The sequence below is a fragment of the Elephas maximus genome, chromosome 1 (assembly GCF_024166365.1).
Source record: "Elephas maximus indicus isolate mEleMax1 chromosome 1, mEleMax1 primary haplotype, whole genome shotgun sequence".
NCBI lineage: Eukaryota > Metazoa > Chordata > Mammalia > Proboscidea > Elephantidae > Elephas > Elephas maximus.
In genome coordinates this window covers 161,578,150-161,592,383 of record NC_064819.1, presented here as the reverse complement: position 1 = coordinate 161,592,383, position 14,234 = coordinate 161,578,150, and the positions used below count along the sequence as shown (strand labels likewise).

At 40.0% G+C, this 14,234-nt stretch overlaps 1 protein-coding gene across 2 annotated transcripts in view; it reads right to left on the bottom strand.

Annotated features, from left to right (window-relative positions):
• Nucleotides 1-14,234, bottom strand: part of KLHL32 (kelch like family member 32) — a 227,508-nt gene that overhangs the window by 164,042 nt on the left and 49,232 nt on the right. For both annotated transcript variants that reach the window (XM_049897499.1, XM_049897505.1), the window contains exon 2: nucleotides 7,763-7,850. In XM_049897499.1, coding sequence (XP_049753456.1) covers nucleotides 7,763-7,785 — 23 coding nt within the window. In that variant the 5' untranslated portion in view covers nucleotides 7,786-7,850. The remainder of the gene's footprint in view (nucleotides 1-7,762; nucleotides 7,851-14,234) is intronic.

The window sequence follows — 14,234 nt, the reverse complement described above, 5'->3', positions numbered from 1 at the left end:
GATTCCAGCTTAGATCAATGAAAACCTCTACGATGTTTTAAGGCCTTGGAACTGGCAATTGACTAAGGTGAGCTGAGATGTGCCGGTAGTATCATACTCACCAAATGAGAGTGACGGCCATCAGGCCACAGGATACTCATTTTCCTTTTTCTGGCCTACAGACTTTTTTAAAAAGCTCAGTAAAGATACCATAGGTATGACAGAGCATCAGCTCTCCTGTCCCAACAGTTCCTACATCCAACCGCTCTCTATGGATATGAAAGAGCTCCTCAGGGGAGCCAGGGTGTCTCCACCAGCCCAGTCTGCATGGCTGATTTATTTGAAAGCTTCTGCTCAACCTGTGGTGCCAGCTGGCTGCTGCAGTACAGTTAGGTACACATCACCTCCTTAAAATTAACCAAATGCTTCCCATGAAGTATCAGGAGGCAATCAGTAAGCTTTATTAGACACTGTTGGCAGAGGAGCATCAGAAATGTCAGAACCATGGAATGAAACATAACTTGTCAGGAGGTGATGCTATAAGTAGTTCTCATGGGAAGGTGGGAGGGTTATTTTCAGTTGAAATGTAGCATCTAGTAGCATCATGTAGGGACTCTATCTCTAGGCAGATTTGTAAAATTAATAAAAGTCTTTGGGAAGCATAAGTAATTTTTTACAATTTTTTTATGCAAAGCCTAGAATGGAGATTAGTTAGCATCGCTCAATTAAAGAGATGAGGGAATAAAATAATACAAGTATTATATCAGCAAAGGAGAGATTTTGGATAGTCTTTAAAATATCATTTCTAAAAAGATGATACTTTTATGTATTACCAAACACATAGCACTTACTATGTTCCATGAATTAATTATTAGTGATTTATAATTATTAACTCATTTAATCTTCACAACAACCCTGCAAGGAGGGTACTGTCATCACCTCTACTTTACAGATAAGAAAACTGAAGAAACATCATGAAGAACACAGTAATGTTATTCCATTTATTGCTTAAAAAAAAAAAAAAAAGGCAATTTGTAAAGGTCTCAAAAATCCATGCTTGAGGGAAAAAAATCACAAAAATATTAATTTTATCCTTACGTTATATATAATCTCAAATCAAATTTATCTTTTAGAATAATATACATGAACATAACATGAGAGAGTGTTAAGAAATGTTTGAAATCATGCTTCAAAAATGTTTATCTTTATACTGGGACTAAGGTAAGTTTAGGGATAAAATATAAATTTTAGTTACTATAATTTTTTTTTCTTTATAATCTTAGAAAATTTATTTGCTAACTTTTATAACTTTTTCCCCCTGCTTATATAACCTTAAATGCTACATAAATATATTTTGAAATTTCATATGTAGTGGGAAAGATGAATATATTGAAATAATTGCCTTAAAACGTTTCCTTACTCATTTTCCAAATATAGTGCCACAATTTGTGTCCCTACTATTAAGACCGAATCAGTATTTGCATTTCAGACATCTATCGACAGTGAATAAATCTTGCCAGGGAAAGAGCAGCTGTAAACTGAAATTTGGCAAAGAATAAAGGGCTCAGTTCTCAGACAATTCTGATGCTGTACAATTTCACAGGATCATTCAGCTGAGCTTGAAACACTCAGGCTTAAAGAAAACAACATGCTAAATATTTAAGACAACACTTGGCATGAGATGCTAAATATTTTAGAACCAATATGTTAGGAATCCTTAGAAGCAGAAACAAACACTCATATATTTGGCAAGAAATAAAGGCCTACTAATCAACAAGTCATTATTACATTTGAAAGTGACTCCACTCCACTCTCAGACACAAATCTACAAAAGACCTTGACCCTGTACACATTTAGGCACATGTGGCCACAGAACACAGCTGGAAGGTGACAGGCCCACTATGTGAGGTCAATAATTATAAACCAAGAAGGATGTGAATCAAACACTATAATGAAACCATTCCTAAATTAAGATGGGGAACACACACATGCCTGCCAACAACTCCCTTGGCATCTATACTTTATGCCAAATTAGCAAACTAAACCTCCAACTTAGGACACTGACCCACCACTATTTGGGAAACAAAGAGGAGAGAAAGCAAATCAAACTCCTAAAATTTCCTAAGTTACTCAAAAACAGACATAAAGCAGGGGCCAGATTTGCCTAAGGAACACAGAATTAAGTGTCATTTAAAAATCGGGAAAAGTCTTCAATCTAAGAAACTTTTTCCTTTTTTTTAACAGTTGTCCTCAAGTTGACTTTGACTCATGGCAACCCCATGTGTGTCAGAGTAGAATTGTGCTCCATAGGGTTTTCAATGTCTGATTTTTCAGAAGTGAGTCATCACGCTTTTCTTCCAAGGTGCCTCTGGGTGGACTCGAACCTCTAACCTTTCAGTTAGCAGCTGAAGGTGCTACCTGAAAATTTGCAGAGAAATGTAGAGAGGGACCTGGCTTCCCCAGGTAACCACAATATCCTCTTCTCTGAAGGGTTCCCCTAGAACTGCACCATCCAATATAGTAACCACTAGCCACGTGTGGTTATTGAGCACTTGAAATGTGGCTAATGAATTTGAGATGTGCTGCTAAGTATAAAATGCACACTGGATTCTAAAGACATAGTATGAAAAAAAGAATGCAAAATATCTCCTTAATATTTTTATATTGATTACATGTTGCAATTATAATACATTGGGTTGAATAAATGACATTGTTAAAATTAATTTCACTTGTTTCTTTTTACTTTTTTAAAATGCTGGTACTAGAAAATTTTGAATTATATACAGTAAAACCTGCCAAAGCCAGAACCTGTGTAAGGCAGAAACCTGTCAAAGTAGGAAAATCCAAATATTTTCCACTAAAACGAGCAATAGAAAAGTGGTAAGACTGCGACCTTGTCTCATTTCAAGGATCAAAGGAAAACTTGAGAGACGCAGAAAAACAAAGTAGTCCCCTTGAGTTCCGGCTCTCAAAGGTTTCACTCTTTATGGTTTGCATTATAGCTCTATTGGACAGCTCAGGTTCAGAAGTTCCCAGAGAGATGTATCCTTCTATGTCTTTCCACCTGAACTCTATCAGGGCCTCAGGTGAGCCTGTTGAGAGCGGCGCTGGCTCCATCCCACAGGGCCCAGCCTCTGCCTCTGGTGCAAGAGTGAAGCCCCAGACTCCCTGAGCAGACAGATCACTTTACCGTGATGCTAGGGAGCAGTCATTTGATTGCCATATATCGGTATCCTCTGTATATCAGGGGAGATAAATAAATCAGGTCTTAGAGAACAGCACTATTCACGACTTCCAGCTTTTAGCTTTCTTTCTGGAATTGATTGCACAAACTAATCAATCAAAAGCAGAGCACGATATAACGTCGTAAGCCCTATTTACAGTGAAGCACTGCTTTAGTACAAATCACTACTTTGAGTTCATGAGCTATCATTTTTGATCACAGAAAACCCGTAGGATCTCATTTTCATAGAATAAATTTCGGCTTCATTCAGTCAGTTTGTAAGATGTAAATTCTAAAACTGATGCGAGGTTTTAAGCATGTGCATTTTAAACTAAAAAATTCAAGTCAATTTCTCTGTTTACTTAGTACTTAGATATGCAAAAAATATGCAAGTAGTTTTCAATTAAGGCTATCAATAATGGTATTATGTAATGTATGTATCAAAAACAGTCAAGTAGCTTTCTTTTCTTTTTCCTTCTTTCCTTCCTCCCTCTCTCCCTTCTCTCCTTCCTTCTTATCTCAACGAATGTTTATTCAGTCTGTGCCAGGTATTGAGCTAGGTACTGGGGATACTACAATGAACAAACAAGGCTGAGTAACAGCCTTCATGGAACATTCGGTTTATTGGGACGGTTACAAATTAATCAAATAACCTGGTCTCCCTGAAGAAATTGAGGGCTAAAGGATGAGAACAAATTACACCGATAAGAAGTGGAGAGAAGAGTTTTCCAGGCAGGAAAATAGCAAGTGCTACAGTTCTGTGGCAGGGAACGTGCTCCTTACACAGTGTGTCTATGGACCATCAACGGCTGGAACATTGAGAACAAGGGAGAGCATGGTAAAGATTAGGCCTGAGCAGCAGAGGGTAAGAAGACACTCATGCAGGAATTCTGAGCTAGTTTATCCTAAGAGCAATGGGAAGTCACAGAAAAAGGTTCACTCTGGCTGTAGTTCCAAGAGTAGTCTGGGAGACTGAGCCAGAGTAGAGCAGACCTGTGGCTGTAGTTCAGGTGACTAATGGACTTGGGCCTTGGACTGGAGCGTGGGGCTAGAGTTTTAGTGAGATGAATGGGTTTGAAAACTATTTAGGAGGAAATATCTATAGGCCTTGGTGATGGCTTAGATATGGAAGTGGGTAGGTGGGAGGTCCCCAGGAAGACTCCTAAGTTTCTGGATTATACAACTTGAAATTCCTGGAATAGGGGACAGTGGAAGAGGATCATGACTACAGGATAGAAAGATGGTGAGTTTGGTTTCAGACATGTTGCGGGTTGAGTTGTCTTTAAGATACCCAAGAATAGATGTGAACTATGTAGTTTGATTCATGGAACTCAGAAAGAGATTTTGGCTACAGATGCAAATCTGTGACTCATGTGCATAGAGGGGTGACAGAAGCACAGCTGTGTCTCAAGAACACAGACGAGAGACAATGAACAGAAGGTTGATGAGAAGATAAGAAAGATGAGATTCAGAGCACAGAAGCAGGGTTGGGTTTAGTTCTGACAAAGAGCAGCTACTCTTTGAGTAGTCAGAAGGAGGGAGTAAGCAGACCAGAAACACATACTAAAACTCTGGGCCTTTTATGGTTTGTTGAATCGAACGTTTTAGTGGAACCAGTCTCCACTAGACAACACAGGCATGGAAATATGGATAGTGGCTAATCTGGGTTTGGATATTTTCAGGAAGATGACACAATACAGGGAACAAGAGAAATTAAGGATTTAGCAAGAGTGATGCTGAAATGATGACCCATAGAATCTAAATTAGAAGAAATTAGAATCTCGATTAGGAGTGAAATAAGGGAAAGAAAGGATTGATGGATTAGTAGAAAGTAGCAAGGACAGCAAACTAGGCATTGCAATGAGGTCAAAGTTCAACCACAGGTAGGTAAATCAACAAACTAGAAGAAGAGGTCCTGGTAGAAGTAAAGTGGCTGATTTAGTGAGTTCAGAAGTAGAGCAACTACTGGGCATGATGAGGTCCAAGGTGTGGCCATGGGAGTCGGTGGCTGAGTTGAAGTAGAAGATGGTTTTTGGAGAAGTAGCTTGAGGATCCAAGAGCCATCACATTGGGCAGCATCTCCATGTGGATATTAAGGGCTCTGGAAGATTTTCAAGGGTTTGCAACGACGACGAAGGTGGTAAGCCAGGTGCAAACATGCTCAGGGAAATGACCCTGACAAACAACATGGGGAGGAGGAGAGGGTGATGGAGTTGAAGGGCACAACCTTCAGAAGAACATGTTTTTCTTGTTGCTTTCTCTAATAACCAGTTTGAGGAGTAACGATCTAGAAATAAAACTATCTCGGGGGACAAATATATCTTTACCTAGCCCTGAAATACATGAAGTGTGAAGAAATAATAATGTCATCATCTGAGAGGGCTACAAGAGAAGTGGTGCCTCAGGGAAGAACAGGAAGGTCAGCAGAGCTTTTAGAAGTGATACAGGGGAGCATGCGTCAGGGTACAGCAGTTACACGGGGCGGTAGAAGGGTTTGGAAGGTGGGGAAAGGTAGGGGCTGGGTTTCAGCAGAGAAGGAAAGACCATTATGGAGATAATGGTGCTGTGGAGAACAGATGGTGGTAGGATAAGGGTTGACTAATAAAAACAGGAATGGCAGATTTTAAGTAAAAATTTATTTTGAGGTGAATGCGCACTGATCCTGGTAGTCAAGGAATTTTTTTTACTTAATCGTGGTGATGACAGACCAGACACAATGATCTCTGTGTTCTGTACTGGTTGGATGATAGATCTAGAGCAAGGTTTCTCAGACTCAGCACTATTCACCTTTGGGGCCATATCATTCTTTGTTGTGAGGGGCTGCCCTGTGCATTGTACGATGTTTAACAGGATCTCTGGCCCTGTTAAACATTGTAGGATGTTTTTATCTACCCACTAGATGCCAATATCACCTTTCACCACTACCACCCCTCATCAGTGACAACCAAAAAAAAAAAAACCAGAACCAAACCCATTGCTGTTGAGTTGATTCCAACTCATAGTAACACTATAGGACAGGGTAGAACTGCCCCATACAGTTTCCAAGGAGCACCTGGTGGATTCGAACTGCCAATCTTTTGGTTAAGAGCCATAGCTCTTAACCACTACACCACCAGGGTTTGTCTTTAAAAAAAAAAAAAAAGCCAAACCTGTTGGCGACAAGTCGATTCCAATTTACAGCGAGCCTATAGGACAGAGTAGAAGGAGTGGCTGGTGGATTTGAACTGCTGGCCTTTTGGTTAGCAGCCGAGCTTTTAACCACTGCACCACCAGGGCTCCAAAGTGTCTCCAGACATTACCAAATGCCCCCTGAGGGTTAAAATCATCTCCCATTGAGAACCACTAATCTAGAGCAACAGGCTCATACAAGGAGTGCAGAGACACTGCACTCTGGTAGCAATGCTCTCATTCCTGAACACGTTTTTGAATGAATTACTTCTGGTAGCTTCAGAGCCATGAAAGAAAGCCAGACTCAGTATTTAATTGTTGTTCTTAGTTGCCATGAAGTCAGCCTCCAAGTCATGGCAAGCCCATGCACAAAAGGATTGAATCTTCGTGACCCACTGGTTCACTGACTGATTTTTTAAGTAGATAGCCAGGCCTTTTTACCTAGTCTTTCAGACAATCTTATTCGGGAAGCTCTACTGAAACCTGTTCAGTATCATAACAATATGAATTCTTCGCCTAAAAAAAAAAAAAATGTATTTCTAGGTTTATCACCACTCTTATTCTTCCCTCTGAATGTCTTTTGACAAAACAAATCCATCCTTACAGAATGATAATGATTTGCCTTGCCTCCACTGAGGATATGGAAATGAATGTCCTGCATTTTCTCGTTGGCTGCCTCTCAGTTTTTGGAAGGTGTCAACCTCCTCCCTGCCTCTTGGCACGTCCCAGGTCACCCCTTCCTTCAGATCTCAGGCTGTACAGCACTTCCTCAGGAAAGCCCGTCCTTTCTGTATCTAACCTGTGTTTTTTCTTCAAAGCACTTTTAACAATTTGCATTGTCACTGGTGTGATTATTTGTTTAATATCTGTTTCCCACACAGAATATGTACTTTATAAGGGCCTGGACCTTATCTATTTTATTCACTGCTATATCCCCAGCAATGAGCTGAGTGTGTGGCTCAATAAATATTTGTTAAATAAATGAAGTATTAGAAGAAAATGTCAGGAGCATTTTGATAAATGATTGCAATAAGGGGGACAATATCCATATATATATTATGGCTTTCTGATTCACTTTTGAATGATATACCTTCATAGTAGTGCACCTTTTGTTAGAGGGAGGGTGGCATCCTAAATAAGAAAAATATTAAAAAAAAAAAAAGTAGTATCATTCAAAGAAACATGAACTGTATCTAGGTTTGACCAGTAACTAGGTCACAGCAGTTAGCCCTGGTGCTACCATACTAAATTCCCAAGGGCTCTCTCTGGTTTGTTTAATTCATTCAAATATCTGTTGAGCCTCTGCTCTGCTCTGCCCTTGGTGCAGGGATGTGCAGCGTGACTATTTCAGGACTCCCAACACCAAGCAACAACACATCCTAAAGGATATACCTGAGGCAGCGTTCAGACGGCATTCTCCAGCTGGGATCCTCGGGGTCGTGGCCTTAGAAGTTTGCAAAGGAGTCAGCAAGCATTCCAGCTGCATAAAAAGACAAGAAGAAAGAAAAACACATTGAGCTAAATGCAAAAAAGCACGTCCTGGGCCTTCAGGGTCCTAATGTTTTTAGAATCCCTAGGCGACACCTTGGAGTGTTTTCTAGCCCAGATATAACATTCTGGTTCAAGGCTCTTTTACTAAACGACAGTTCCCAACATTTAAATGGTTTAGTTTTCTCACATTATTGGAATTTCAGGGACCAGGAAGTAGGATGAGTTTCAGAATCAACAACAGCTAATTAGAAGTTGAAGTAAAAATGAAAACACCAGATGGCCAAAGGGAAAAATTAAGATCTGATATAATAAAGCTCCAAAGGTCTAAACCACAAGTAGCTAACTTACGCTTTCTAGAAATTTTACTTTCCTGCCAAACATGAACATTAGTGAAACTAAATTAAAAGCAAGTATCCTCTTGGCTAAGCCATCTACAGACCGATGATTTTCTATTCAAGGAGATTTCCAAAAACTAGAAGAGAAGAACAACATAGTGACATTAGTAAGGCATGAAAAATATTCTTATAAGAGCTTCAGAATTAACATAATTGGAAATATAGATGACGTTGTCAGAATTGACATTGCTCCTTGTTTATATATTTATTATCTCCCCCCCCGCCTTTTGTTTTTAATTGTTGTTGGAACTCTAAACAGAAAATGAGTCACTTCAATAGTCTGGGACATAGTCTGGGACATGGTCCATGACTGTGCTTTATAGCTCTCATTACAGTCTAGCTCCCATTTTCTAATATACTCAAGTGGCAAAATTAATTATAATCTGGACAATCTAAACAGGCTCCCTTCTGTCTCAATTTTATTTTGTAAAGCATTAATTTAGGGTGAAAATGCTTACATAGAGACTATGTCAAGCTGTTAGGAGCCCTGGTGGTACAGTGGTTAAAGCACTCAGCTGCTAAATGATAGGTTGATGGTTCAAACCCACCAGTGGCTTATGGGAGAAAGATGTGGCAATCTGCTTTTGCAAAGATTAGGGGGGAAAAAAAAAACCAAACTCATTCCCACCAAGCCAATTCAGACTTATAGCAACTCTACAGGACAGTAGAGCTGCGCCATAGGGTTTCCAAGGAGCTGCTGGCACACTGGAATGGCCGACCTTTTGGTTAGCAGCTGAGCTTTTAACCACTGTACCACCAGAGCCCCCAGTAAAGATTACAGCCTTGGAAATCCCTAGGGGGCACTTCTACTCTGTCCTATAGGGTCGCTATGAGTTGGAATCCACTTGATGGCAGTGTTTTTTTTGTTTGTTTATGGTAAGCTGTGCCTCTTTCTGCTGATTTGTATAAAAGAGAGCTATGATTTGCAATCTAAAACATAGTATTTGTTATATTGTATACAAATCCTCAATTGGTATGATTTCATAATAGTTTGTGCAGAATTGTCATAATTTGTTTAAGTACTCCACTATTTACCAAACATTAGGTTGTTTCTAGTATTTTTTACAAAATTATATTTTTATTTATTTTCTTCTTTACTATTGAAAATAAGATGCCTATACTTTCATTTAGTTCTAATTTAAGTTTTGATAAGCCTAAAAATGAGCATTATTTTTAATGATTCTTTATGTCTGAGCAGTACAGATGATCAGAATAATTCAAGGCACATTGTTGTTTAATTAGCTTAGAGACTTCCTTAGCAACATAGCACTCTACAGTTTCCTTTCAGAATCCACATTATAAACTCCAGGCTCTTATAGCTTGACACAAACACTAACAGAGATGGACACTTGAGCTTTAAAATTACAAAGAATACTTATTACTACAGACAGATGAATAACCTTAATCTTTCAGGTTTATATTTTTTGAAACACTCCTGACCAGTAGGCGAATCAAGAATCCTGAAAATTAAAATAAAGGACACATTTAACTTCACATTTTTCAGACATTCGAAACATGATAATTAAAAAATCAAGAGATAAATTAAGTTCCCTTCTATAGATACTTCTTGTTTAGAGGCCAAATGACTAGATTAGCACTTCCTCTAATTATAATCTGCTACAAAGTTTTGTGAAATGGACACCATTTTAAAGGTGGCTTAAAATAAGTGAAGATGAATCATCACTTTATATAATTTCCATATTTATATATACATAATAAATACTATTTATTACTTACTATTTTTACTATATATTATTTATTGTATATTCATACGGAAACCCTGGTAGCATAGTGGTTAAGATCAAGAGTTCGCTGTTTGTTAACCAAAAGGTCAGCAGTTGAAATCTACCAAGCGCTCCTTGGAAACTCTATGAGGCAGTTCTACTCTGTCCAATAGGGTCACTAAGAGTCAGAATCGACTCAATGGCAATGGGTTTTGTATATTTGTATGGAACTCTGGTGACTCCGTGGTTAAGAGATCACCTGCTAGCCAAAAGGTTGGCAGTTCAAATCCACCAGCTGCTCCTTGGAAACCCTATGGGGCAGTTCTACTCTGTCCTATAGGGTCTCTACGAGTTGGAATATATTACACCTCAACATAAAGTAAACAAAAATCCTTACAACTGGACCAATAAGTAACATCATTATAAATGGAGAAAAGATTGAAGTTGTCAAGGATTTCATTTTACTTGGATCCACAATCAATATCTGTGGAAGCAGCAGTCAAGAAATCAAAAGACGCATTGCATTGGGCAAATCTGCTGCAAAGGACCTCTTTAAAGTGTTGAAAAGCAAAGGTGTCACCTTGAAGACTAAGGTGCACCTGATCCAAGCCATGGTGTTTTCATTCGCATCATATGCATGAGAAAGCTGGAAAATGAATAAGGAAGACAGAAGAAGAATTGACACCTTTGAATTGTGTTTGTCAAGAACAGTCAATATACTGTGGATTTTCAAAAGAATGAACAAATCTGTCCTGGAAAAAGTACAACCAGAATGCTCTTAGAAGCAAGGATGGCAAGACTGTATCTTACATACTTTGGACATGTTGTCAGGAGGAATCAGTCCCTGGAGAAGGACATCATGTTTGGTAAAGTACAGGGTCAGCGGAAAAGAGAAAGACCCTCAACAAGATGGACTGACACAGTGGCTGCAACATGGTTTCAAGCATAACAACGATTGTGAGCAAGGTGCAGGACCGGGCAGTATTTTGTTCTGTGGTACATAAGGTCACTATCAGTCGGAACTGACTTGATGGCCCCTAACAACAACAACAACATGAGCTGGAATAGACTCAACAGCAGTGGGTTTGGTTTGGGTTTTTTTAAATATATTTATACAGAGCCCTGGGGCACAGTGTTTAGGAGCTACCCTGCAAACCAAAAGGTCGGCAGTTTGAATCCACCAGCTGCTCCTTGGAAGCCCGATGGGGCAATTCTCTGTTCTATAGGGTCGCTATGAGACAGAATCGACTCAATGGCAATGGGCTTGGTTTTGGTTTTATATATTTATCTAGGAGCCCTGATGGATCCATAATTAAGTGCTCAGCTACTAACCAAAAGGGTCAGCAGTTTGAACCCACCAGATGCTCTGCAAGAGATAGATGTGGCTTCCGTAAAGATTATAGCCTTGGGAACCCCATAGAGGAGTTCTACTCTATCCTAGAGGGTGGGTCTCTATGAATCGGAATTCACTTAACAGCAATGGGCTATGTATTTATACATACACGTTACGTTATTAGATTTAAATTAAATTTGTGAACAAATACATTCATCTTTATAAAAGTTTCCCTTACATGAAGTCAAATATACAGTATGTCTACTTTTAAGACAGAGCCAAGCAGGCCTCTTCGTCCTCCTCCTTGTCCTTTTTCCAGTTCTGGGATGTAGATATGTTCCTAACCTAGAGCTCTTTCCTCTTCCCAGGAGCCTAGGGAGATCCAGGTCAGTCACCCGTCCTTTTCTCTCCTCAGAATCCAGAAATGGATTCAGGGCTGGGCCAGCTTGGTGTGGCACTGGGAAGCACACCAACAGGAAGAAAGGCTGGCACTGCTCTACAGGTACCTCTCACACACCACTGGAGACATAATCACACTTAGCACTGCGGGGAAGAAGCACTGGTGGTGCAGTGATTAAGAGCTCAGCTGCTAACTGGAAGGTCAGTGGTTCGAACCCACCATCAGCTCCAAAGGAGAAAAGACCTGGTGATTTGCTCCTGTAAAGATTACAGCCTAAGAAACCCTGTGGGGCAGTTATACTCTGTCCCATAGGGTTGTGATGAGTTGGAATCAACTCGATGTTACACAACAACAACAGCACGGCAGGGAGTGCTGCTTGAGGCTGAAAGCACATGAGGTAGCTCTTGTTCGATGCATTGAACACCTTCGCGGTCTCTTTCAGCTGTGACCTTCTACAACTTTCTGAGCCCATTAGTTCCACAGGACCAAATTATCCTATGAGTACCAGAATGTACTGGTCTCAACCCCTCTACAGCTGCGGTTCTAAAACGAGGGCCTGAGACACTGCTTTGCCTGCTTCCCCTCAGGGCAAAATGTACCTTCCAGCTTTGCCTCACTTTAAGGATCAACAATCCCAAGGTTTGAGGTCTATTTCACTGGCCCCTCTAATTTCCTAAACAGGGTCCACATTAATCCCCTTAGGTCCTCAGCATCCATCAATCAGGCCCCAGCCATCAGTGCTGTAGACTTAAAGCAGGTTTGAAATGTAGCTTGACAGGAAATACCCCAAAATGTTGAAGACTTTTTTTCCCCACTGGTTCAAGCAATAAATATTTCTTGAAGGGCACCTTTATGCAAGGCCCAGCTTTGGGTCCCTAGGATACAGTAGTTAATAAATGACTTCCTGCCTTTATAACCTTCATTACATTTTCTCAAAGCCATCCCAAATAAGCATACAACCCAGAGCACAGTGTCTGCTATGCAAACATATCTTCAAGACCAGTTACTAGCCTTTCCCTTCTAACCAAAATGACTGCCTTCGGCCCTATCGTGGTCACTGCCAGTACTATATAATTAAATCTTTAATTATACTTGTAATAAATGCTTCTGAAAGAGAAGTACAAGGAGCTCTGGGTACAAGTACAGTTTCCTCATCTTAAAAAATAATAGTACCTACCTCATAAGGTTGTTGTAAGGAGTAAATGAATTGAAATTCTTAGAATAGTGTCTACCATGTGGTGTTATCTGTTATTGACAGTTCTTTGTTTTAACATAGTAGGGGTTCTTGGTCTATCCTGTGTGGTCAAGAAAGGGGCTTCCTTGAGGATGTAACATCTGAACTGAGTTCTGAAAGATAATTATGTACTGCCCGGGTGAACTGGGTAACAGGAGGGGTGGTTGACAGACATCCCAGGCAGAGACAACAGCCTGTGCAAAGGTCCTAGGCAGAAAGAAGCAGAGCCAGTCAGAGGCTAGAGAGAAGATCACACAAGCTGCATGAAAAATGATGATCTTTATCCAAAAAGCTGTAGGAGCTCTGGCTATGGTTTGGAGATCATTAGAAAGGTGCTAGAGTTTCTAGAGCTAAAAGAACAAAAGTCAGCCTTGTACTGGTTGCCCCATTGTATAAGGGTAATCACCAGTCCACACAATCAACCTCTTCCCAACATTAAAATCCCTGTGGCTGTGGGATGCCATCTATTCACCCTCAGCAACCATTACTCAACAACAGCACCAAGTACTTTTCTCCCGAGGCTTTACACACACAGCAGGCATTGACTTACTGCCTGGCTAAAATGGAATTCCCTATTCGAATGGGCTCAACCTACCCCATCAGTGGCAGCTAAATTCAGTGGTAATATCTGAAAAGAGACCTTAAAGTGAAGAGAAGGAGAGTCTGAGTATCAGCGTTCGACTGCTCACTCTTCTCTCACTTGGCTCCATTCATATTATGTACCCCCACCACCAGGCCTTAGTTCATTGGTTTGAGTCTGGGCCTAACCCAAACTGGGGCCAACCAGACCTCTTCTCTGAGATTGGGAATTGGAACTACCAATCTCTAGATCAGTCAGCTGCTCACTTGCAAGTATTAAAAAATGTAGGAACTGCCTGCGGTGGCTATTTTCATACAGAGCCTATCTTTATTTACAATTTTGATATTTTACTCATCATGGATTTTTAGAATTTGATTTTTGAAATATCGCATTTAAATATTATTTATCTTGATCACTGAGTTCAGTTTTCATGCTTCACCCTAATCTCAGCTCTGCTTTCTACTATGTGGGTTAGAAAACCAAGAAAGTCATTCTGCAGGGAAACAAACAGAAAACAAAGCAAATATGCAGAGAAAATGTTAGATATGAGAGATTGAAAAAGAGGACATTCTGGATTTTCTACGCATTCCTGCCTGTAGGGCTATGAAACACCCTACATCTTCAAAACTAAGTCCTCCTTGTGTCTAAGCTAGCTCAACTAGGGGTTAAAAGATTCCTAAGAAATTCAGTTAGGGTTCAACAGGAGA